This window comes from Triturus cristatus, chromosome 10 (assembly GCF_964204655.1).
Source record: "Triturus cristatus chromosome 10, aTriCri1.1, whole genome shotgun sequence".
Taxonomy (NCBI): domain Eukaryota; kingdom Metazoa; phylum Chordata; class Amphibia; order Caudata; family Salamandridae; genus Triturus; species Triturus cristatus.
The window spans coordinates 372979612-373003565 of NC_140593.1; the positions used below are offsets into that span (position 1 = coordinate 372979612).

The window sequence follows — 23954 nt, forward strand, 5'->3', positions numbered from 1 at the left end:
CAAGCGCTACGTACACCGGTGCACTGCGATTCAATCATCCACTGGCTTACATCTCAACAAATAATCACTAAAGAACTGTTCCCACTACCTGCACAAGTGCTGAGGGGAACAAAGAGTGCCTATGAAATGAATTACTGAAAACCGTGACTTGAAGAAACGGTTCACAACCTCTCTTTCCTTCTTTCATTTAGTTGCTTCCCTGTGAAATGGATCCAAAAAAGAACAAGCCTGTAAGTGGTGCGCACTCGCGCTCCACAGCGAGACATCTGGTTTCAATTATCGTGCCTGTGTCTGGGCACGATAATTGAAACCACATGGCGGCCGTGCGGGTAACCAACACCAATAGGCCATGGGCGGAGCAATGCGCGCTGTCTTTGTTAAAAAGACGCACGCAAAGGCGAATAGCTTGGGCCAAAACAAAAAGCACACGCACGAGCGTGTGCGATTCTTAGGTTAGTTTTGAAACCCCCTACATGAAGTCTTCGCCAGAACAGTGCATGCGTGCTGTTACAGGCTCGACCTAAAAATGTTAGTGGTAATCATTAATATAGTGGTTGACACATTGTGTGCGGGCCCTGTCTTCCGCTGCAGGGGCCGAGTATCCAGTGTGTTTTACTTCTTCACATAAGAACACAGTAGACTATCTCAGACTCCCCCAACAATACCTACCATATCTTCATTCCAGAAATCTACACCCCTCAACTGTCAGAGTTTACACAGTAGGCACCACCGCTGGGCAGCGCGTTCCCATGTCTGGCGGTATTTGCCCTTCTCATAGTGTTCACTGACACACACTCTGCTTATTTAAGTGGTAGATGCGGATGTGGGTGGGGATTCCTGCTTATGTTGTTGTTCTTCCCTACCAAAGGCTCCAGGGGGTCTCGGTTCTTCCCTGACACAGTGCAGCACCCCCCTAAAAGGGAAAACGACACACTGTGAGAAGCCACTTTGAGGTTATTTTGACCTTGCAGGACCAGAGAAGCCAGCGATCACTCTAAAGCAATGTGATCACTGTACACATCTTGTTTTTGGTCAGTGCTATAAAAGCCCAGGCCAAATATCCTGGCCAGCTCTGCAATGTGACCACCTGGAGGTCAGGCGTTCACAGTCTCTCTCATAATGCTGGAAATTCTGTGAGCTCAGGAAACACCACCTTATACTGATGAGAGACTACTTGACCTTTTTCCTTAACTAATGTTGCTGACAAATGAGAACCTATTTTTCAGCCTGATGATGTTGTGTGACTGAATGTGAAAGCTAGTCTCAATCACTTATGTACATACCTGCTATTGAGAAAAGCAAGAAATCCTGTTGTGAGAACTTGGTTATAAATCTCACTGCAGATTGTTTTGGTATTTCACACTGTACGAACATCTTGATGAAAATGGTAAGAAAAAGGTTGTCAGTTCCTAGTACAAATTTAGCTATGATAAACTTTATCTAGAATAACTGTTGAGGAAAAAATGGCCACAGAAAGCTGTGCCACAAAACTAGCAGAAACACTGTGAGACTGGAACAGTGTATGTGCGCCTTGTTTAGAATGCTGTGCATGGAACAATATTGTGTAATACTTGTTAGGTCGAGCATTCGAGACCTCTTGTATGTACTTTAGTATATAGTTATATGTGTATGTACTTGGTGCTCTCTGGAGATCAGCCCTAGGACTTTTCTGCTTCAGCTTAGCGACTTTTTTTTCTGTTCAACTGCCTCTATTCAACTGTCTTGATAGAAAACGACCAGTAGAGGTCAGTTAATTACCAGAATTGCTTTCTGCTTGTTCAACTGCCTCTATTTAACTATCTTGATAGAAAACGACCAGTAGAGGTCAGTAAAATACCAGAATTGCTTTCTGCTGAGGGACTTTCTTTTCTTTTTTTTTTTGGCAACTGCCTCTACTTACCTTCCTTGATAGGAAACGACCAGCAGAGGTCAGTAAAATATCAGAATCACTTTAACATTCTCTAGACTCCAGTCCATAGAAATTGTCTTCCACGAGCTCCCGTAGACAATAATATTTTTTTTAAATCTTGTATTTTCAGTCATATGACCACTAAAGGCCCTGATTTTATATTAAAAACAGAGCTTTGGACTATACCGTTTCCCGCTGAAAGGCAATATATGTCACGCAGTTTGGTGCTTACTTTCCCTCCATGTTAAAGAACAGTAGATGCTTCAGCACCCAGGCTAATGTACTGCATAGCTAAATACATATAAGTTCCCAAAGGTGAGACCGATTGCATTGCAATTGCTTGTTTTTGGTTTGTGGAGAGTATGGGTCAACACTCCCGTGTCCATAAGGTATATATGAACTTCCCACAAACCAGGAGAATTCCTAAAGACTACAAGTTGGGTCCACAGGTCAGAAAGATGAAGTATGAGAGTGTTGGCAGTCCAAGTAGGCTTCTTATCATCGGACAGGTATTGACTGCATTCTTGTTTTCATGAAAAAGGCATGAGTCTGTGTTTTCTTCGGATTTTGTTTTCTTTGTCCCTTACCCCTTCCCCCAACACCCTGGAACTGCCAAGTCACCTTTAGTATTCCATGTCAGCTGAAATGGGATGAGTTTGTAGATTCATAGGAACAAGCATCTCCTTCAAAACTCACAAATGAGACAGATAAGCCACTGACACTTTCAAAGTCCACCCACCAGTGTACTGAACGTTATACCATGCCTTGTTGCACTTCTTTATATCCATGTACAAAATCTACAATCATTTCTCGGACCAACGCTTCTGGGCACCAGTCATGGCAGAATACTCTCCAGAAAAGTTATATCAACATAAAGAGCAGCACTTCCTTGGCACACCCTACATCTGGCCACTTCATGAAATGATTCATCAAAATAATTTAAAATATGTAGTTCTTGGTAAAGCAAATAGTGGTCCAAATATTTTGAGTACTATCCTCTACAGTATTTAAAAATGAGGTTTCTACATATTCTTCTTCTACTTCTTTCCTTTTCACATAACAATTATGACAAGCCCATCAACTTGTTGGCACCACTATAATAATCACAGATACCATAGTACCATTCAATAGATTATGCTTTACTAAATAGTACACAACTCAGAGGTTCAGATATAATCTACAACAGAGCTTTCAAACGTCAAACTTTAAATGGAGACTACAACACCCTCTCTAGGAGTCGAGGATTTAAAGTATGAGGTTAGCTACCCCTCCCTCTTGGGAGCGATACAGCTGTAACCAGATCTCTCGGTTGTTAATTATGCTCCCACAAAATCCCCCCTTTAACTTGGCACTTGTGCATTACGGACCCAACTCATGGACCATAAAGTACACAGAAAATATGTCCATCAATGCTAAAAAGAACTTCAAGCACATAATTTTGAAACAACACCTGGAAACACTTATAGTTGACAATTACCACAGCGGGACTGATGACAATAATAAAACTGATTTCGTCATTTAGACTAAACGCCCGACAAAGTAGAAAAACATCTTCCTTCTTCACCTTCAAGTCACTAAGTCAGTCAAAATACCCTATGGTTCAAAAATGTCCATGACCATCTCCCCTACCTTTAGAGGGGAAACCACCATTTCCATCTTCATAACAGGAAACATTCTCATACAGGCCACTGACCCTAACCTCATCACTTTCGATTGTCACTTCCCTACAATATTCTCCTCATTAACTCAACAGAACCATCAAACTCAACCTCCCCTGTCCCCCTCCCCACAACAAAAAACCCAGAACCGACCCGATCTCCCTTCCCTGCTGTCTCACTCTACAACTCAGGAACATCCACCATCACTCATTACAATCACACTACCCGCATTATCACACCCCACCGCAAACACCCACCATAATGACTTCAACAGCCCCTACCCTGATCAACAAACACACAGTTAATAAACCCCTCAAGGCTTATCTCGAGCTAGGCAGATTGGACACAAACTATAGTCTGTCCGCTATTGAACTCCCTATAGGTACTCCCCTTCTGACCACAGTAGACCCAACTCTGCTCGTTCAAACTATCCCCAACTTTTTTTCTGATCTTATTCCACATGCCCAAACCATCTCCACTGCCAATGTCACTGCTAGTCCCAATGACACTGACTGCCACCAAAGCACTGTGCACTCTCCTTCCTCTGATCCAAGACCTTCAACGCCCCCTCCTAATTTCAAGACTGGAAGTACCCAACTCAACTTGTTCAATCAATCTCCACTCCTAGTCCCATTGACACCATTCACCTCCATAACCCAGTACTCCCAGTACTCTCTCCTTCCAAAGAAGCACAATTGACTCACTTACCCAAAGACTGATCTGGAAGGAGCAAAAATGCTAGCTGTTGACATCTTGCATCTATGACAAGACCTTCCTAGCCTGGTTAAGCCACCCTGCTCACACACTCCGGGTAGTTACACACCTCCCCCATACACAGACACCCCCATGGCTCTACTAGGCTTCCCATGGCCCTCCACTCCATTGCGGGTCAGGCCCATTGACCTGTCCTTGCTCTCGGCCCCATCTCTGTACTGGAAGCCGATGTGTGCCCACTTCGCCGAAGAATTAAACTGCCTAGTAACACAATTCTCCCTAACGGATATGAAAAACATGTTCCTGGGTGACTTCAATATACACTGGAACAACCCAGTAGATACCACAGTCCAGAACCTCTCCAACCTGCCTGAAATAAACAACCTTAAACACCTCTACAATGAACCAACAGATATTAAAGGAGCAACTCTGGATGTGATCATTACCAAAAATGAGCTGGTCTCTCTGTTACTGATTTCTCCCATTGACTGGTCGGACCGCCACCTCATATTGTTTAATATTGATTCACACATCAGATAACGACCAACGCTATCGGTCAAACCTAAGCACTAGACCAGGAACATCAAAGAAGTTCTTATCACCGAACTGGAATCCAGGATTAATGCCCATCGACAGCTTCATCCTCCGTCTCACACGGCCAATAACCACACAGTACACTTTATTACAACAATGACGGAGGTGTTAGATCAAGTGGCACCACTCAAACATAAACAATTGAGATCTATCAAATCAAAATTTTGGTTCAATGCGGATCTTAATCACGAAAGACGACAACCCAGGTGGGGGAAAGGACATGGAGACAAAACCCCTCAACAATGCACCTCGCTCTACTTAGACCCACACGGTTGTCATATAAAAACACATTTTTAGAGAAAAGGCCTCATTTTGTGGCAGCCAACCAGACCATGCTAAGAACAGACCCAGGGAACTTTTCATCATTGTTAAAAGACAAACTAACAGCGCATCCGTGCATGAAATGATAGTCACCAATTAATGCTGCAAAGAAATTGCCAACTTCTTCACAGATAAAGTCACAAAAATTGATCAATCCTTCATCCAAATCTCAAATCCACCTTCCCTTTTAACCTGCTACACCATGCTCACCAATGACCAAACAGAACTAAATCATACCAAGGACAACCAGGTCCGCACCCAACCGAAAAATGATGCCAATAGGTCGGACTTTAACTCATGTCTGAAAAAGAAGTTTTCAATATAATTGCAAGCTAAAAGGCCATTTCCCACAATACGGACCCCCTCTCATCCACAATAGTACAATATCTCAACCACATCATTGCCCCTTTCTGGATAAAAATCATTAACTCCTCTCTCACATCAGGCTGTGTACCAGACTCCCTCCAACAAGGACAAATCACACCCATACTGAAGATACCAGGGGCTAACCATAACGATCTCAACAACCCCAGACCTGTCTCCAATCTCCTGTTCCTAGCTGAAACCTTGCAGAAGTTCATTCTCCAACAACTTAACATATAGATTTCAACCTCTTTGATACCTGTAAATCGGGATTCAGAAAAGGCTGTAGCACTGAAACAGCCATGCTCAATATTTCAGATGATATCCACAGAGCCTTAGAGGAAGGTGCAGAATGTCTTCTCATCCTTATTGACCTATCAGAGGCTTTCAACACAAAAAATCAAGCAGCTTTACTTGAGACTCAGAAGAGGCACTCTGGCATTAATGGCATAGTACTAAAATGGTTTGCTTCCTACCTTCAATACCGAACGCAACAAATTAAAATCAACTCCTGTCTCTCTAAGCCCGCACGAGTCAGGCTTGGTGTCCCCCAAGGCTCGATCTTCTCCCGTCCCTCTTTGATCTCTTCATGAAAGCCCTTGCAATCATTCTGAAGAAAGCAGGACTTAAATAGCACCTATATGCAGATGACACGCAGCTCTACTAGAAAATCAATCACCCAGTGACATCCGACACCTCAATGCCACTCTAACCAAGGTACAAACTTGGTTTCATTCAAACCACATAAAGCTGAACCCGGACAAAACCAAATTAATACTGTTCTCTCCGAAATGTAACCACCTACCAATCCAAGACTGGCTCCAGAACCTGGATGCCCTAAATTGCTCCCTCATCCTATCTGACTCAGTAAAGTCACTAGGCATTACCCTGGACAAGAACTTTTCAATGAAGGACCACATCAAAAACTCTGCCAAAGGTGTGCTTTACTCTCTAAAACACCTCCAGAATATTCAATCGTTCATACCCCGGGATGGTTTCAAGAGAACAGAACAATCCCTAGTCCTCTCTAAACTGGACTATGGGAACACCATCCGGCCAGGGACGTCAAAAGCTCACCTAGCCCTCTAAGGTCAGTCCTAAACATGGCAGCCCAGGTCATAACAGGTCTAAAATGGCTTGAACACTTCACACCAACCCTCAAATCTCTCAACTGGCTTCCCATTGAAGGTAGATGTATTTATAAGTCTGCCTGCATAACACACATTCCCCCACCTACCTAAACAGCAAACTTGTCAAAGCACAAAGATTCAGAACTCTGAGAAGCTCTATCTCCCTTCTTCTGATCCCTCCAAAATTGAAAAGGAAAACCACTCAGTCCCGATCTTTTTCTGGTAATGTACCCAGAATGTGGAAAACACTCCCTATAGACCTCAGATGCAACCCCTCCTTCTCCTGCTTCAAAAGGGACCTGAAACTACATCTCCTCAACAAATACATTACCGCCCAAGCCAATTGATCTAGGCTTCAATAGCTTAGCTGACTCTCCTCATAACTAGACCATCAAGGATAGGTGGCTACTTGACTGTTTCAACTACCTAAGCTATCACACCCCTTTAATGTATGCTGTCTTAAAATGTTATGCTTATCTCTTTATGCATCCTCATATCATGCTACGCCATGTTATTTTCTTTTGTGTATGTAAAGCGCTCTGATACCCCACGGGTCTAGCTAGCGCTATATCAAACTTATAAATAATAATAGAGCTACTGTCCTGCTCTAAACTCCTACATTCCCCACCAAGAGTTTCACATTCCACACACAGGCCCATTAAATAGTTCACATAACATCCATGCTCTACAACAAAAAACAGAACACATGAGGATTGGGATAACCTTTGAATAGACACCAGCTGATAGGATGGGTAGGAAATTGTATTATTGATGCTAGGAAGATGTTGGGTATGTTTCATTGTGGTAATTGAATTTTCAGCTATTTTAAACATTATCAAATATTTATTTTCTGGCATTTATTTGTGATTATTGTAGGTGTTTGGGCATGCTTTACTTGTTTGAAGTGCACATCAAAAGAACTTCTGAATTTTCTTTGGTTATCAGTTTCTCTTTTTGACTGTGCTGTATTCTGGACATTACTTTCTGGAAACCTTTTCACTACCTGAAAAAGCAGAATATGTTTAGAACATATTGGTCTAATCTAGCCTTTTTCTGATACCTGGAGTTGCTAGAAAGTTGTTTTTTGTAAATGTATATCTGTTGGGCTATTGATGACATTCCAACCCTGCTTGTAATATTCCTATTGATTCAACCTTCCTTTCTACTGGAACACGACTCCTTGGTAAATCCCAGACTAGGTATTGCTGAAAATAGTTACTTCCTGCTACAGGAAACTGAATGTCATTTCCTTTGGTACTGCCGAGGTCTCTTGGATTGAGTAACTAGGTATGAAACTCTATAATGGGTGATCAATGCTATTCCTTCTAAATACCAATCTAACTGTGGTATGTCCTTGGCATGGAGCACATATTCTTCTCTTTGTTGACTCAAGGGACCTCCTTCCCAGAACACTGGCTTCCATTCCTCTCGCTTTCGACTTTGGAGTTCCGTAAACTCACTTGTCGCAAATATCTCCACCTCCTATGTCTCACAGAGACTTCCTGGGGTTCTACCTGAGGGAGACACAGACACTGGCCACATGTCCTATGAAAAGAGACGCTCTCTTGATCCACATGTATGGTCCCATGGGTGGGAGGGTGAGGGTAGGGATTTGTTTGACCGTTTGAAGAATGCCATTGGTATTGGCCATTGGCCACTAATTACTTTATATTTGTAAAACTCAATAAAGAGATTTAAACCATAAATACCAACTAACTTTTCACTCATACTGAAAGCCAACACTGACAATCTGCCACAGCACAAGATAAATAAGTTTCTTTCTCATATTTATACACAATGAGATACAGAGATACACTGGAATAATTTCATGAGTTAGAATTGCTAGGCATCTGATCATAGTTTTAGCCCTTGCTCTCACACATACGAAAATCAGCCGGGGATGAGAAGTCCTAACCTCTCTAAATTTTAATATTCTTCTGAGTGCAAATGCTACCATTTTGTATGGACTGACATACGTCCTGAATGAAGATGTCCAAAAATAAATTGAGGAGGCTCATGTGTGATTTTCAAATCACATTTACGATTCAGATTGAACATGCTTGGGCACATTAGCTGCAGTTCAGTTCATCATTCTGAGTACCCCACTACACCGAACATCAATGAAAGTCAGATAGTATGAGGAATGAATGATTTGGTGGTTCAACTTAGCCCCGTCAAATATCCCTTTGTTACCGAAGGGTGTAATTGCAATCCAATCCATTGCCTGCAATAAGTGCCTAAAGTTTTATTGTCCAGTCATGAAAACATTTCCCATACTTATGGGTAGCATTAGGTAAGGATTCTCCAGATGTGCTCTGCATTACACCTGTGGTCCACGAACCTATTTGTTTCAAGTCGGGGCACCAACCAACCCCTATCCGTCATAGAAAATTGTTAGGAAGAACAAATGAATAAATGCATTCCCCTGCAGCCTCCATTGTATACTTTAAAGTGTCATACATCAACTCTGCATAAAAAAACAGAATCAGTGTGTATCTTGTTGCAAAGCCGATCAGTGTCCTTTCCATAGGGGGACCATGTAAGCACTATGGGGCAGATTTACAAGCCCCTTGCACCTCATTTACGCTGCCGTTGCGTCACTTTTGTGACGCAGCGGCGGCGCAAATCCTGCGCCATGGTGCGGGGTATTTACAACGTGACGCATCTGGGAGATGCGTCACGTTGTAAAGCCCTGCGCCAGAAGTAGGCGTTCCTGCGCAGGGATGGGCGTTCCGTCTCAGGAACGCCTCCTAAAAGTGGCTGAGTGAAATCTACAGGATTTCACTCAGTCACTTTTAGGCCCATGCTGCGTCAAAAACCTGCGCCGGCCTGAAGAAGGCGTAAGGATTAACGCAGCATTCACAAGATAGGGCCCCCCAGAGCATTGCTGGAGCTGCGTCGCACTTGCGACGCAACTCCAGCAATGCGCCACTTTTACGGCACAGATGCGTCACGCATCTGTGCCGTTTTTGCCCCATGGTGCGCCGCATTGTAAATGCGGCGCATCCATGGTGGCGGAGCTGTGGCGCACAATAACTGGCGCATCCCTGCTGATATGCAGGGATGCGCCAGTTATTGTAAATATGCCCCTATGTCTTTCTGGTCTCTCTTGCTTTGTAAACGATGCACTCATTTAAAAAGAAAAAAAATCACACATCTGGCATGTTAGAGAGCGGAAGCAATAAAAACAATGCACTATTTTATTGAAAGTATACCTCATTGCACGCAAATGAGTAAAGGGATATTCAGGAAACTCACTGGTACATATACGCTGTTATGCAAGCGCACTAAAATATAATCTCCACCTCGTCATGCAACCCGTATTATGCTTTAGTGGTATTACCTGCAAAATCCAGTCAGATACAGTCGGTCTTTAATCAACCCAGAGGATTGTCCAGTGAAAGCATTCCTCAAAGCTCTGCCTGCGCAGGTAACTCTCTCTGCTGAAAACTAAGACAAGAAATGGAAGAAAATGAATAAAGCCATCTGAACCTTTCTTGCTGCAAGTAATGCATGATATGATCAATAATGTGCGGAAACCGAAGATGGACAGTTCCAATAATGATAGCATGCACTAGTTGCATAGACAGACCCAATAAACACGTGTTCCTTATGCGTGCAGGAAATGTATGCAAAATAATACATGTTTTACACTGGCCTTAAGGATTGCATAAACAGACTGATCAGCGATTAGATCGAAATTAATTTATAGTACTAATCTGGCAAAAGTACATTTACATTTCTTCATGCAGCAACTGTTTAGAGAAATATATTAATCCAGGTCACCACCTTAACTAATGACTTTATTAGCTAATATTTTCAGTATCTGAAAAAACAACGGCAAGCAAATTTTCTTCCGAAGGAATGGTTGGTATTGTAAAGAATTTCATATATTGCACTGGCAGAGTTGCTTGGTTGCTTGGTGAGTCTGGTGGGGTGGAAGTTCAGCCACCTTTGTCTCCGGGGCCATTTTCAATCATGGAGGGGCCTGAGGGACACCTGACCCTGCTCTCGACATCAGTGGCAGAACGAAACTTGAAAGCCCCCCTGCAAAATACATGCACAGGGGCCCCCGATGCCCCGGATGGAGTTCGAAGATCTCAGGTCAGGGACCTGCCAGAGGGCACCCCCCACACCACGGGGGCTGCGGGGTTTCTTGTTATGCCACAGCTTGACATTTGATTATATATGGGGTTGGCTGATGTCGAGAGATGAGGATGGCACTGAAAGAAAGATAGTACTTGGTACTGAAAGAAGTCTGCACGGGGGTTCTGGAGGCAGGGGAGACTAGCAGATACCCTTGGACCAGGGAAAGAGACATATACTGGGGCTACAAGTGGTCCCAAGAGATACAGGGACTGAGGAGCCAGTTCATAAGTTATTTAGAGAATAGACCACAAAAATGCAAGACACAAAAAAGAGACAGCAGACAGTGCTACACAATAGGCTCAGTGTGAGAAACAACAGTGAGCCCACAGGGAGTGGTATCAATGCTTACAGGAACAGACATTGTCAAAGTCTATAGGTCTCGCCTCTGCGAGATCTATTAGCATTGTCAATGCTTCTAAAACAGGTTACACAGCAGCCTGAGCTGCTGTGCAACATGGCTTAAAGTAAAGGAAAATAAAGTGCTATGACGCTGTTAGCGTTGACAGGTCATAGCACTTCCCTGTTGCACAGCAACCCAAGCTGCTGTGCAATATGCTAAAAAAAACAAAAAGGGAGGGGGAGCAAAATGAGGGGGAGGGAGCACCAATAATGGACAGTTGAAGGAGGGGCTGTATAGGTAAAAGAAAATGAGGGAGGTGTGAGGGAGGAGGGCGGGAGCACCAGACGAGGTCAAATGTGTAAATATGCATATATTTAAGTTGTCCAGTATGTTTTTGTAAATGTTTGTCTAGCCTGCTTTGTGGCTCTCAACAACATCCAACATGCAACTTGCACACAACTATCAATCTGGTACCACACAAATTGCCACTGACCACTTGCAATATGGCTCTGTTGCTTTCATGGCCCAAATTACTAATTCCTCACTCCACAATCTTCCTAATATGGAAAAGAGGGAAGTAGGGCTGTCCGCTTTTCTTCCTCTATCTCATGAACAGACTGATCAGCTCCTCAGGGGAACCAAATCTGAGTCCCCAGTGGAACCCTGCCCCTTGAAGTTTATTAAACTGAGAAGGGAGCTTATTGTGCCCCACTTAACTTCAATTCTCAATCTGGTCATCTCCTCTAAACGGTATACTCTTAACTGGAAAACAGCGGCTGTCAAGCCTCTACTAAAGAAAACCAATCTGGACCCATCAGAAAGCAAAAACTATAGGCCCATCTCTCTGTTTCCTTTTCTCACCAAGATCTTGGAGAAACGTTTAAATGCCCAACTAAACACCTACTTGGAGCAACATCACCTGCTCCCAATATGGATTCAAGAGTTGCCACGGCTCTGAGACTGCCTTAATAGCTGCAGTAAATAACATACGGCTCCAAATAGATGCTGGGTATACTTCATTGTTAATACTACTGGAACTATCTGCAGCCTTTGATACCATCTCGCCGACAAGACTGACTGACCATCTTCCGGAAATTGGGGTCTCAGACTCTTCCTTGGAGCTCCTGTCCTCATTCCTGACAGATAGGTCACAGAAAGTACAGATGGACACATTTTATTCAGACTCCATATCCACCTTCTGTGGAATTCCACAAAGCTAATCTTTGAATCCTATTCTATTTAACATATATGTCTCTCCATTGGCTAAGGTGATTAAATCCTTTGGGTTGGAGGCCTTATCCTATGCTGATGTCACACAAATAATTGTGTCCATCACAAATAATATAGAGGCCTCCGCAGCCACTCTCAACTGCTGCATGTAGGCCGTGGCCTCCTGGATATTAAACAACTACCTTCGACACAATGGGGACAAAACCAAGGTCCTGGTCTTTGGCAGCCAACAATCTATATGGATCCACTGCTGGTGGCCAGAAATGCTTGGACCATGCACGTGCCCTGCTGCCTAAGCAAAGAATCTATGTGTCATAGTTGACAACTCGCTCTCTTTTGATCCACAGGTCAATCAAACTGTCTCATCCTATTTCTGGGTTATTAGGATCTTGAGGAATATCTTCACATTTCTCTCTCTCTTCTCGAAAGCAAGCAGCTGTTGCCTTAATTTTGTCCAGGCTGGATTACTGTAACGCTCTTTACCTGGACATTAACAAGGGATCCATCCATAAACTGCAGCTTGTCCAGAATGCCACAGCGAGTCTCATTTGGGATTTTCCCTAATTTCACTTGATTTCCGATGCCATTCCTAAATTGCATTGGCTTCCACTAGGGAAAGGAATTCTATTCAAGGCCCAATGTATTGTTCACAGGGCACTTCACAAGTCGGGTCCAGAAGGAATTAAACAACTCTTCCAACATTCTGTTCCCACCAAACAGCTGCGATCTGCAAAATAAATTGGCTGGTAGCGTCCAGGTTTAGGAGGGCAAGGTGGGGAGGACGAGCCTTTGCTGTAGCAGCTTCTAAGCTCTGGAACACCCCCAACCCCCAATCGATCTCCTACCTAGGACTTCCATCTCTTATTCCCCAACCGTGGGATCTGTCTTAGCGCTTTGACGCCTTTGGGCAAAGTTCGACCTTTATAAGATGGTCATTCATTCATTTATCCTCTGTGGCTTTGTAGTCATACTTTCCCCTGCTTTACTAAATGCAGGCATGTCAGAGATGCTTGTGGGACTGGGACAAACAACTTTTGTGAAATATTAAATAATATTAACAGATTAATAATGTGCATATAGATAAAGAACAATAAGCACAATTGAAAAGTTTGTTTCTTTATCTTTTGTGTATTGCTTGGTAGTTCAAATGATCATAAATGCTTGTGCAGGAGTCATCAGCTTCCATAATTGACTCCTTGGGGGTCCCTGGATTCTGATAATAATTCAGTGGAGGTCCCCGGGTTACAGTAATGATTAAATCGAGGTCCTCATAAGTCAAAAGGTAAAGAATCACTGGCGAAGGGTAATGAACTCGGTTCTTATGCCCTTCCTTGAATCATGACTTCTTCGCACGTGTGATCTTCTGTCTGCATTTAACGATGCAAAGTGACTTTGTTGGTATGCTATTATTCCAAGAAATAAAATATACTTTATTTTTTATTTTTAAAGAAATGGGTTATAGTAATGCTGGCTATCTCTATGACCTTAAATACGCTAAAGATAAAATACATGTCATGAGTTTCCAGCACTGGTACCAAGAGATTGTGCAGCAGATCAATATGAGCTCCTCATCAAGAGAAGCAAGTTCAGGGTTGTACCTAGAAGTGTCTATGAAAAGTTGCAATGTATTTGAATTCCAAAATAGCAACACATTTACCTATTATCCATGAGCATAATTTCCTAATGGGTAACATTCTTTGTTCCTTTATTTCGTTTCCCAAAATTGTAATTTTAATAAAATGCAGTGTACACATCTTCTGCGAAATCCAGTCAAGGTAAATGCTGCAACCAGTCGAATGGTTATTTGCAGACTCAGTGGTTAGGGTGAGGTTGCAAACATAGCCATAAACCTGAGTGGGGTGGCAACTCCAGGATGTTTGCTAACACAGCTAAAGTCTTCAGTAAACAACCAAAGCACACACACAGAGCACACAAGATTGCTTCTCAACCTGCTGTTCAAATGGAATAACAAAGCATTTTTTCTATAAATCGCCATGTTTTTCACTCCAGAATTACTAAAAAATATGGATAATGTGTGCAAATCATATTAGCTAGGTTTGCCATGATTTTTAATGGCATTGCAATAATATTAATTAGATTGAAAAAAATAACAACCGAGTCAAAACATACACTTTATAGAATCGAGAAGAGGCACATCACCATCTGTTATTCAATCACAAAGCATATTTATGCCACCCCGTTTTTAATCGTAACAAATTATCTTTATGCAGCCTTTTTTGCACCAGTTGTTGGGATTTCTGTGCGAGATATGTAACATGGATTAGGATTACCAAAGTATCATTAATCAATTTCCCTAACTTGAAACGGAGGACATCTGCGCTGGTCATTGTAGGGTTAGAACTCTGCAGTAAACATTTACTGGCATATGCATCAACGTAGGCTTTTGCGATTCCTTAATTGCGATTATTAAGGAATCGCAATTAAGGAATTGCAAAAGCCTATGCATTTAGGAATCGCTATAAAAATAGCGATTCCTACACATTCCTTAATTGCAACTCGCAAATTGCGAGTCGCAATTAAGGAATGCCGTCCCATTCATCCCTATGGGCCTCCAGGCCCATAGGAATGAATTGGAGATTGCATGAGCAATTTGCGAGTACCAGTAGGTAGCCGCAAATTGCTCATGCAATTTCAAGGGTGCAAGGGTGTCAAAATGACACCCTTTTGCAGCCCTGAAATTGATCTGTGCACATATATTGCACACACGCATGTGTGTGCGCAACATGAAACTTTGAACATGAAACATGAAACATGAAACTTTGAAAAATGCACAAAAGTGCATTTTTCAAAGTTTTTGCAAATTACCATGAAGTCGCAATTTTTTTTTACTTTAATGCATTGCATTTAAGGAATCTCAATTTGGGATTCCTTAAATGCAATCGCAATTTAAGTAATCACATTTTAGAGATTCCTTAAATTGCGATTTTTGCATTTGGGATGATGCATCACAAATGCAAAAATACCGGTCGCAAAGGGGCAGATTCTGAGAATCTGCCCATTTGCGACCGGTTTTTCCTTTGATGCATGTGCCTGATAGTTCACTGAGCCATCTTATACGGCGCGAATTTCCTTTATGTGGCATGTTTATTCTTTTTCAGTCACGGCCTGTCTATAGGGGCTAAAGGGCCATGGACCTTTTGCCCATCAAGAAGAGTATCTGTCAGGCTGAGCAAAAGTCAGCCTGACAGACACTTTTTTTTCAGATCAGGCAGACAGGAGCGAGACAAGAGCTAAATGTGCAGGCTCCTTGCAGACTGAGCTGAACTTTCCCATGCTGAAGATGCCGCAGCTCCTGTGAATGTGACCTCTTCAGCCTGCCAAAGCACCTTGAGACATTCCCCCTCATACCAAGGGGGAGTGTCACTGATTGCCCCAAAACCCGGGCGCTTTTTAAGCCCTGAAGTGCCCAGGGCCGAGTGTCAATCACTGACACCTCGCCACAGAGTGGGGTGGGGTTGGCAAGCCTCACTGACTCCATGGCACTCTGTGACGAGTGGTCAGTCAGTGAGGTAAGGCATCAGTCCAAACCCTCCTGGGACCTCCAAGACAGAGCTGCAGGTAAGTGTGATTTTTTTTTCTTAAAGTTTGGTGGGTGCATACTTGTAGGAATGAATATTTTGTAGTGAGTGTTGTGAATGGATGTGTGTTTGTGTGTGTGTGTGCATATGTGTGACTGCACGGGTGTGAGTGTGTGTATGAATGTGTGCATGTGTGTCCCTTCCGCACTCTCCCTGCTAAAAGTACCAACCACCACTGTTTTCCCACTCCAGACATCCCAATTTAAAATATTAAACACAACAAATTCATAGGTAACAAATTAGTGTATTTATCTTCCATAGTAGTACCATATGTAGCGTCACCCTGCAGAGGCATGCAGCCCTCGCAGTGTGCATGGCTGGTTACTCTTTTGCCCAGTTTCATAAAAAGGCAGACCACCTAAAAATTTACAGGGTTTTCTATCATGCACATTTCAGAATTATAATATTTCATTTGGTAATTTGTTTGAAATGCTGGTTACTAAAGGAGTGCAAAACCACATGGAAATAAGACGTAGAGTGCTGTGTGCCTTCATCACGCCTCACTTGGTATAAAGTACAGAAATATGTTTTCTTAGACTCCAATTCCATTTGTGGAAAATAGGGTGGGGTATTTACCACAACAGGTAAATTCCATTACCCTGGGTCAGATGTTTACTGGATAATAAGCTGGAAATGAGGCAGAAGATTCGCACCAAACAGCATGTTTTGCCTGTTTTTCTGTGCTTTTTCCCATGCTAAATTTTGGCATATTTGACATGCTGAAATCTGTCAGGGGAAAAGTATGAGCGTGAGTGTGTGAGTGTGTATGTGCGAGAGAGAGAGATCTAGCTCACACAACCAGGGCCGGCTTTAGTGCTGGTGGCGCCCTGTGCGACATTGTTTGTTGGCGCACCCCTAATGACCACCTCCACAACGGATTCCCTCAATACCATCCTATCACAGTAACCCTGAAGTCTCCATAACCACTCTCTCTCAGATGCCTTTAATTAATTATTTATCGCCACTCATACTTTTGTAGGGTGTCAGAGCACTTTACATCGCACACACACTAACTACACACAGACAATCAATCATAGGTGTGTAAATCAGTGTACGTGAAATGCTACGTAAGACAGAGGAATACAAGGTGTAGGATTCACATGTCATCCATACTGGTAGACATGATAGTGTGAGAGTGCTTGGTCTGAAGAAGCACAAACTTAGGGGCATATTAATGAGCCCTTGCGTCACTTTTACGCTACCCGTGCGTCACTTTTTGTGACTCATTTGCAGCGTAAAAAATGTGCCATGTTGTGTTCTATTTACAAAGTGATGCATCTAGGCAGATGTGTCACTTTGTAAAACCCTGCGCCACATTATACCTGTGGCAGGTATAATGTATGCAGGCTGGGCGTTCCCCTGCAAAAAGCCTCGTAGAAGTGATGCAGTGAAATCTATGTGATTTCAGTGGGCCACTTCTAGGACGCCATTGCGTCAATATCTTACGCCTGCCTCACAGCAGGCATAAGACGGAGTAGGCCCTTTCACATGGGGATTGCCCCATGTGAAAGGACACATTGCTGGAGTTGCGTCTGTTTTCAGACACACCCCAGCAATGTGTCAGTTTTGTGCCGACAGATACATCAGAAATACTGACGTATCTGTCATTCCTTGTGACATAATGCGTCATACAGTAAATATGACGCATCAATGGTGTTGCAAGGAGGGCGCACTGGGAAGTGTTGTGTTGTATCGCTGCTTTCACGCAACGATGCAACACTTCTCATAAATGAGGCCCTTAGAATTAAAAAAAAAAAACATGGTTGAAGGTTTTCTTTAATAATAAGTATTGATTTTTACCCTGATGAACCCACTTTGAAACATTAGGATAATGAAAGACTAACGCTCCAGCCTATATCTTGAAGTTTTCTTGCAGTTCTTTGATGGCAGTAAATAGCTCACTGTACTACATTAGAATTCTAACTTATAAACTGCAAGTAACAAACTGATCTCTGTGACAAAAGCATTAACCCACTGACCTACTTACATTATATGCACGTTGTGATCTGCATGGTACAAGTTCTTTGCATCAGGCATATTAATCCTCTGTGTTACCTTAGGATGAGTAAAAACGTCCACGAGACAAAACTCGGACCTTTCTCTCTCTCCAGAAAGAACATTAATCACTGGAGTAACTTTGAAATTTTTATTGTTGGCTGAAAATTGCTGGTGGAAAAGAGAAAAGAAACAGATGCTTTTAAAACAATAGTAAACGGCGCCCCCACCAGCAGTCAGCACCTGGTGCGATGGCACCGTTCGCACCCCCCTAGAGCCGGCCCTGCACACAACCCTGAATCCTGAACCTCAACTGGCCCAATTTATCTATGAACTAGTAATTATTGGGGTTTGGTTACAGGTGCCCTGTGTCAGACGCGATAATTATAACCAAAAAAGTGGCATCGGGGTGATTGGACTTATTGGAGCAATAATTAGCACCTGTTCTGACTTTTTTCGGAAATAATGTTCGGATTTTGAAGCTTACTGCAGGACAAGGCGTATATCCCAGTACATACCACTTCTTTTCCCCTCTTAAACACAAGCAGGCTTGACCTGCAAGGAAAGCTGTCAAATTTATCGCACCCAGTACCTACTGGTATGAGCTATGTCTTGTTCACTCGGTCCTAGCCAGAAGGGTGTGTGTCTTCCTCCCCACTCAGATAAGACAGCTAGAAACCCGCCTTACTTTCCGGAAGGCCAGAAAATCATGGCTTTTTCCATTTTCAGACTTGAAGAAATATATATAAGCAAACTCCTAGAGAACAGGCGTCAACCACACTAGGGACTCATGTCTTCTAAACAAGAACTCATCAACTTTCAAATAAAAAAAAAAATTAGTTCTCTCTTACACACACATAACCTTTAGGCGAGAGCATGAATATGAGCAGTACCATTTGTGGCAAAACACAACCATACCATGTATCAGGACCTCACGCACCTCACCCCACTCTTCCTACATAGATTACATTTTAACCACTCGCATCCGCTACCAAGCATGAAGGAACTTCTGTAATCATTCTAGATGGTTTGAGTCTCATGTTGCTGCACTATACAAGCACCAGATAACATGATACTGAGGTGGAGGTTGCAGCCTACCATGGCAATCTGATTAGCTTTGCAGTAGTGATTCAGAACGGTTTCGCCACAAACTGAGAAAAACTTTATAGTGGAGAGCGCAATGGGCACCCTCCCAATATTTTAAGCAATCTACTGCCTATTAGCAGAAGCAGGTTCAAGGAGGATCTTTTCTCTGGTACCGGTGTCATGCTACAGGCCTCCTGAGAAAACCTGCAGAGATAGTTTTAGGAGCATTAAAACAACCTAAAAATTGGGACTATAAAACAGATATAATTTCCAAATCATTTAGGGCCATATGTAGGTAGCTAAATACCGGTGGGTAACGGCTGAAAATCGGTAATTTCCCCGTTACCGACCGGTATTTAGCCCTTTCTAATGTAGGAGGCAGGTTTTAAGGATTCGGTAATTTACCGATTCCTTATTTTAAGGAATCGGTAAAATACCGAAACCTTAAAAGCTATGTAGGAGGCACTCAAGTAAGTGCATTTTTGCATTCAGGATTCGTTATTTACCACTAACTACAAGTTGGTGGTAAATACCGAATACCTTTAAAAAAGCAATAATTTGCTTTTTTCAAGGTGCCATGTGGCAGACATACATGCCCTTAGGGCATGTATGTGTGCCACATGTGCACACATGCATGATTAAGGGGTGCAACAGGGTGTCAATGTGACACCCTGCCACCCTTGAATATGCTCCCCCTATTACCGATTCGGTTTTTACCGACTCAGTAATAGTGAATGGCTTCCCATTCACTCCTATGGGCCTCCAGGCCCATAGGAATGAATGGGAAGGTGATTCCTTATTACCGAATCGGTCTTTTGTACGATTCGTATGGAAAGAGGCTTTCTGTACGAATCGTACTTCCTAGGTTGTACGAACAGTTTACCGGGTACGAGTCGTACGGAGAAAACGCTCCGTACGACGATTCGTACGGCCTTTTTCCAGGATTGGAATCGCCCCCTAGGTGCTGAAATTGAACAGGATTGCATGAAGCTGAGCACCTTCCTGATACAGTCCTGTCAAAGCTTCGAGGTATGCACCAACAAGATCCAAAAAGGGCAATGTTGGAAATCTTGCCGACTTGGAGTGTAGTTTTTTGCTTGTTTCTAATGGATTTCTGTTCCACGCTCGCAGGTGAGGCCCGCAATCATGGTGCAGGAATCCATTCACTGGACCACCAGGGATTTTTTGGGGTTTTTTTGGGGGGCGATGCCTTGGGCAAGTGTCGCTCCCCTGGGGGCTATATGCATCTGTGTTTTGGCCCCCCATGGGGGTGGATTCGGCTGGTTTTAGGCAGATCAGCATCCCCGGGGGGGGGGGTGAAACCCACTGGGAACCAGAGAATTTTAATTTGCGCATTTTGGGAGCGACCCCTTGGGCAAGGGTCGCTCACATGGAGGTGATTTTTTGGTCTGTGTTTTGGCCGCCCCGGGGGCTGATTCAACTATTTTTAGGGCGATCAGCTCTCCCGGGGGGGCCGAAATGCACTAGGCACCAGGGATTTTATTTTTGAGCATTTTGCGAGCGAACCCTTGGGCAAGGTTCGCTCCCATGGGGGTGATTCTTTTTTCCAACGTTTTTCATCCCCCCGTGGGGCTAGATCAGTCATTTTTCCTGCTGATCTAGGCCCCGGGGGAGTCGAAACCCACTAGATGCCAGGGATTCATTTTTTAACAATTACAGGGAGGGATCCCTAGGGCAAGGATTGCTCCCCTTTTGGGGATGAATGTTTTGGTCATTTCTGCAGATTGGCTTTATATTTTTAGGTGGGCAGAAGTCTCCAAACCACCAGGGATTTTTTTATATATGCATACAGCAATGTTTTTGGGAGTGACCCTTGAGCAAGGGTCACCCCCTTTTGGGAATAAATGTTTTGGCCATTTTTGCCCCCTTGGGTAAGGGCCGCTGGCTTTTGGGGATGAATGTTTTGGCCATTTGTGCCCCCCTTGGGGGCAAATCGGCTGTATATGTTTAGGTCCATCTGCCCCAAAGGGGAGGCAGAAGCTGCTAGACCACCAGAGATTTGATTTTTTATGGCGAAACATGTTCGGCAAGGGTCTCTCCCCTTTTGAGGGTGAATATTCTGGCTCTGTATGCCCCCATAGGCCTTGTATTTTAAATGTAGTTAGGCTGATGGTCTGCGTGTTTTGCCATTCCCCCCGTGAGAAAAATTTGATTTTTTAGCAAGATTTTAGGTTTACAGGGGATTCTGGGTAAAATCCACGCAAGCCACACATCCTTGGACTCCACCGGGTGTTTAGTTTTCAGAAATGTCTGCGTTTGGTAGGATCCCTACATGGCCGCCAAGGCTGGGGCCAAAAACGCAAGTGACCCCCTAGCAAAACAATGTCGTTTTGTGATTTATCATTTTTGATGCCTCCACAAATCGTTTTGGGCGATTTTCTGTCAAGGGCACTAGGCCTATTCACACAAGAGAGGTACCATTTTCATTGGGAGACTTGGGGGAATGCTGGTTGGGTGAAAGTTTGTGGTTTCCCACAGATTCCAGAACTTTCCATCACAGAAATGTTTGGAAAATGTGTTTTTTGACAAAGTTTGAGGTTTGCAAGGTATTCTGGGTAACAGAACCTGGTGAGAGCCACACAAGTCATCCCATCCTGGGTTCCCCTGTGTGTCAAGTTTTTAGAAATGTATAGATTTGCTCGGTTTCCCTAGGTGTCGGCTGAGTTAGGGTTCAAAATACACAGCTAGGCACATTGTAAAAAAAAGGGTCGGTTTTCACAGGAAAAATGTGACGTGTCCACATTGGGTTTTTAGCCATTTCCTGTCATAAGCACTAGGCCTACCCACACAAGTGAGGTACCATTTTTATAAGGAGACTTGGGGGAACGCTGGGTGGGAGGAAGCATGTGGTTCCTCACAGATTCCAGAACTTTCAGTTACAGAAATGTGAGGAAAATGTGCTTCTTTTGACAAAGTTTGAGATTTGCAAGGGTTTCTGGGTAACAGAACCTGGTGTGAGCCACACAAGTCACCCCAGCCTGGATTCTCCTGGGTATCTAGTTTTCAAAAGTGTATTGGTTTGCTAGGTTTACCTAGGTGTCGGCTGAGCTAGTGTTCAAAACCCACAGCTAGGCACATTGCAAAAAAGGGGTTAGTTTTCACTGGAAAAATGTGATGTGTCAACGTTGCATTTTGGGCCATTTTCTGTCACGAGCACTAGGCCTACCCACACAAGTGAGGTACCATTTTTATCGGAAGACATAGGGGAACGTTGGGTGTGTGGAAGGTTGCGACTCCCTGCAGATTCCAGAACTTTCCATCACAGAAATATGAGGGAAATCTGTTTTTTTGGTCAAAAGTGACCCCATTCCTAGATTCCCCTGGGAGTCTATTTGTAAAAAAATCATAGGTTTGCTAGGTTTCCCTAGGCGCCGGCTAAGCTAGGGTTTAAAATCCACAGCTAGGCACTTTGCAAAAAAAGGGCCAGTTTTCACTGGAAAAATGTGATGTGTCCTATTGTGTTTTGGTCCTTTTATTGTTGCGGGCACTAGGCCTACCCAAACAAGTGAGGTGCTATTTTTATTAGGAGACTTTTGAGAGTGCTGGGTGGGTGGAGGTTTGTGGCTCCCCGTAGATTCCAGAACTTTCCATCACAGAAATGTGAGGAAAATTTAGTTTTTTTGACAAAGTTTGAGGTTTGCAAAGAATTCTGGGTACCAGGACCTGGAGAGAGCCACACAAGTCACCCCATCCTGGATTCCCCTGGATGTCTAGTTTTCAAAAATGTATAGGTTTGCCTGGTTTCCCCAGGTGGCGACTGAGCTAGGGTCGAAAATTGACAGCTAGGCACATTGCAGAAAGAAGTGTCCGTTTTCACTGGAAAAATTTGATGTTTCCATGTTGCATGTTGGGCCAGTTCCTGTCGCAGGTACTAGGCCTACCCACACAAGTGAGATAGCATTTTCATGAGGAGACTTATGGAAACACGGAACAGTACAACAAGTGTTATTATCGATTGGTTTTCTGTGCATTTCTGCCTTCCAAATGTAAACCAATTTGTAAAAAAAGAAGTCATTTTGAAAAATTTCTTCGAATTCACATGCTTGTATGGGTACCCACAATTTGGGAGATGTGGAAGTTCCCCCTGCTTCTAAACTGTATATAGTTTCCTATTTCAGAAATATATAGGTTTCATTGGTACCTATTTTACAGTCTTTATATTTAACAAATGAATTGCTATATACCCGGTACACAATGAAAAACCATTGCAAGACGCAGCTCACTTATTGGCTCTGGGCTCCTCGGGTTCTTGGTGAATCTACAAGTCCTATTCATCACCACCACAGAAGGGAACAGCGGATGTAACGGTATATTGGTTTCAAAGATCTGTCATACTTAGAAGAAGTTACAGGTGAAAACTTTGGCACAAATGGCAGTTTTTTTCAACTCAATTTCAATGTTTTTTGTTTTCAACTGTCAGTTTCTATACACAACCTTGAAGGATTTACACAAATGACCCTTGCTGAATTCAGAATTTTGTCTACTTTTCAGAAATGTATCACTTTCCGGGATCCATTATTGGTTTCACACCCATTTCTACCACTAACTGGAAGGCGGTTGGAAGCACAAAAAATAGGAAAAATAAGCTAGGTCCCAGTAAAATGACAAATCTGTATAGGACATTTTGGTTTACTTACAAAGGTTTTGCTGTTCATGATAGCAGGAAAGATGGTGATTTAAGCACCACAAACCCTTAGTTGATACCATTTGGAGGGAAACAAAGATGTTGTCTTCTACAGCACATTTTCCCCATTTTTTCCCAATAACCAAAATTTAGATGTACTTTGCCTAATTTCTCGGTGCCCTCCAGGGACTCCTCAAACCCTGGGAACTCTTAGAATCCTC

The 23954-nt window shown here is 43.2% G+C and overlaps 1 protein-coding gene across 1 annotated transcript in view; it reads right to left on the bottom strand.

Moving 5' to 3' along the window:
- Positions 1-23954, bottom strand: part of RAPGEF5 (Rap guanine nucleotide exchange factor 5) — a 970266-nt gene that overhangs the window by 613174 nt on the left and 333138 nt on the right. Inside the window, exon 3 of the mRNA XM_085631598.1 lies at positions 10033-10139. Coding sequence (XP_085487724.1) covers positions 10033-10139 — 107 coding nt within the window. The remainder of the gene's footprint in view (positions 1-10032; positions 10140-23954) is intronic.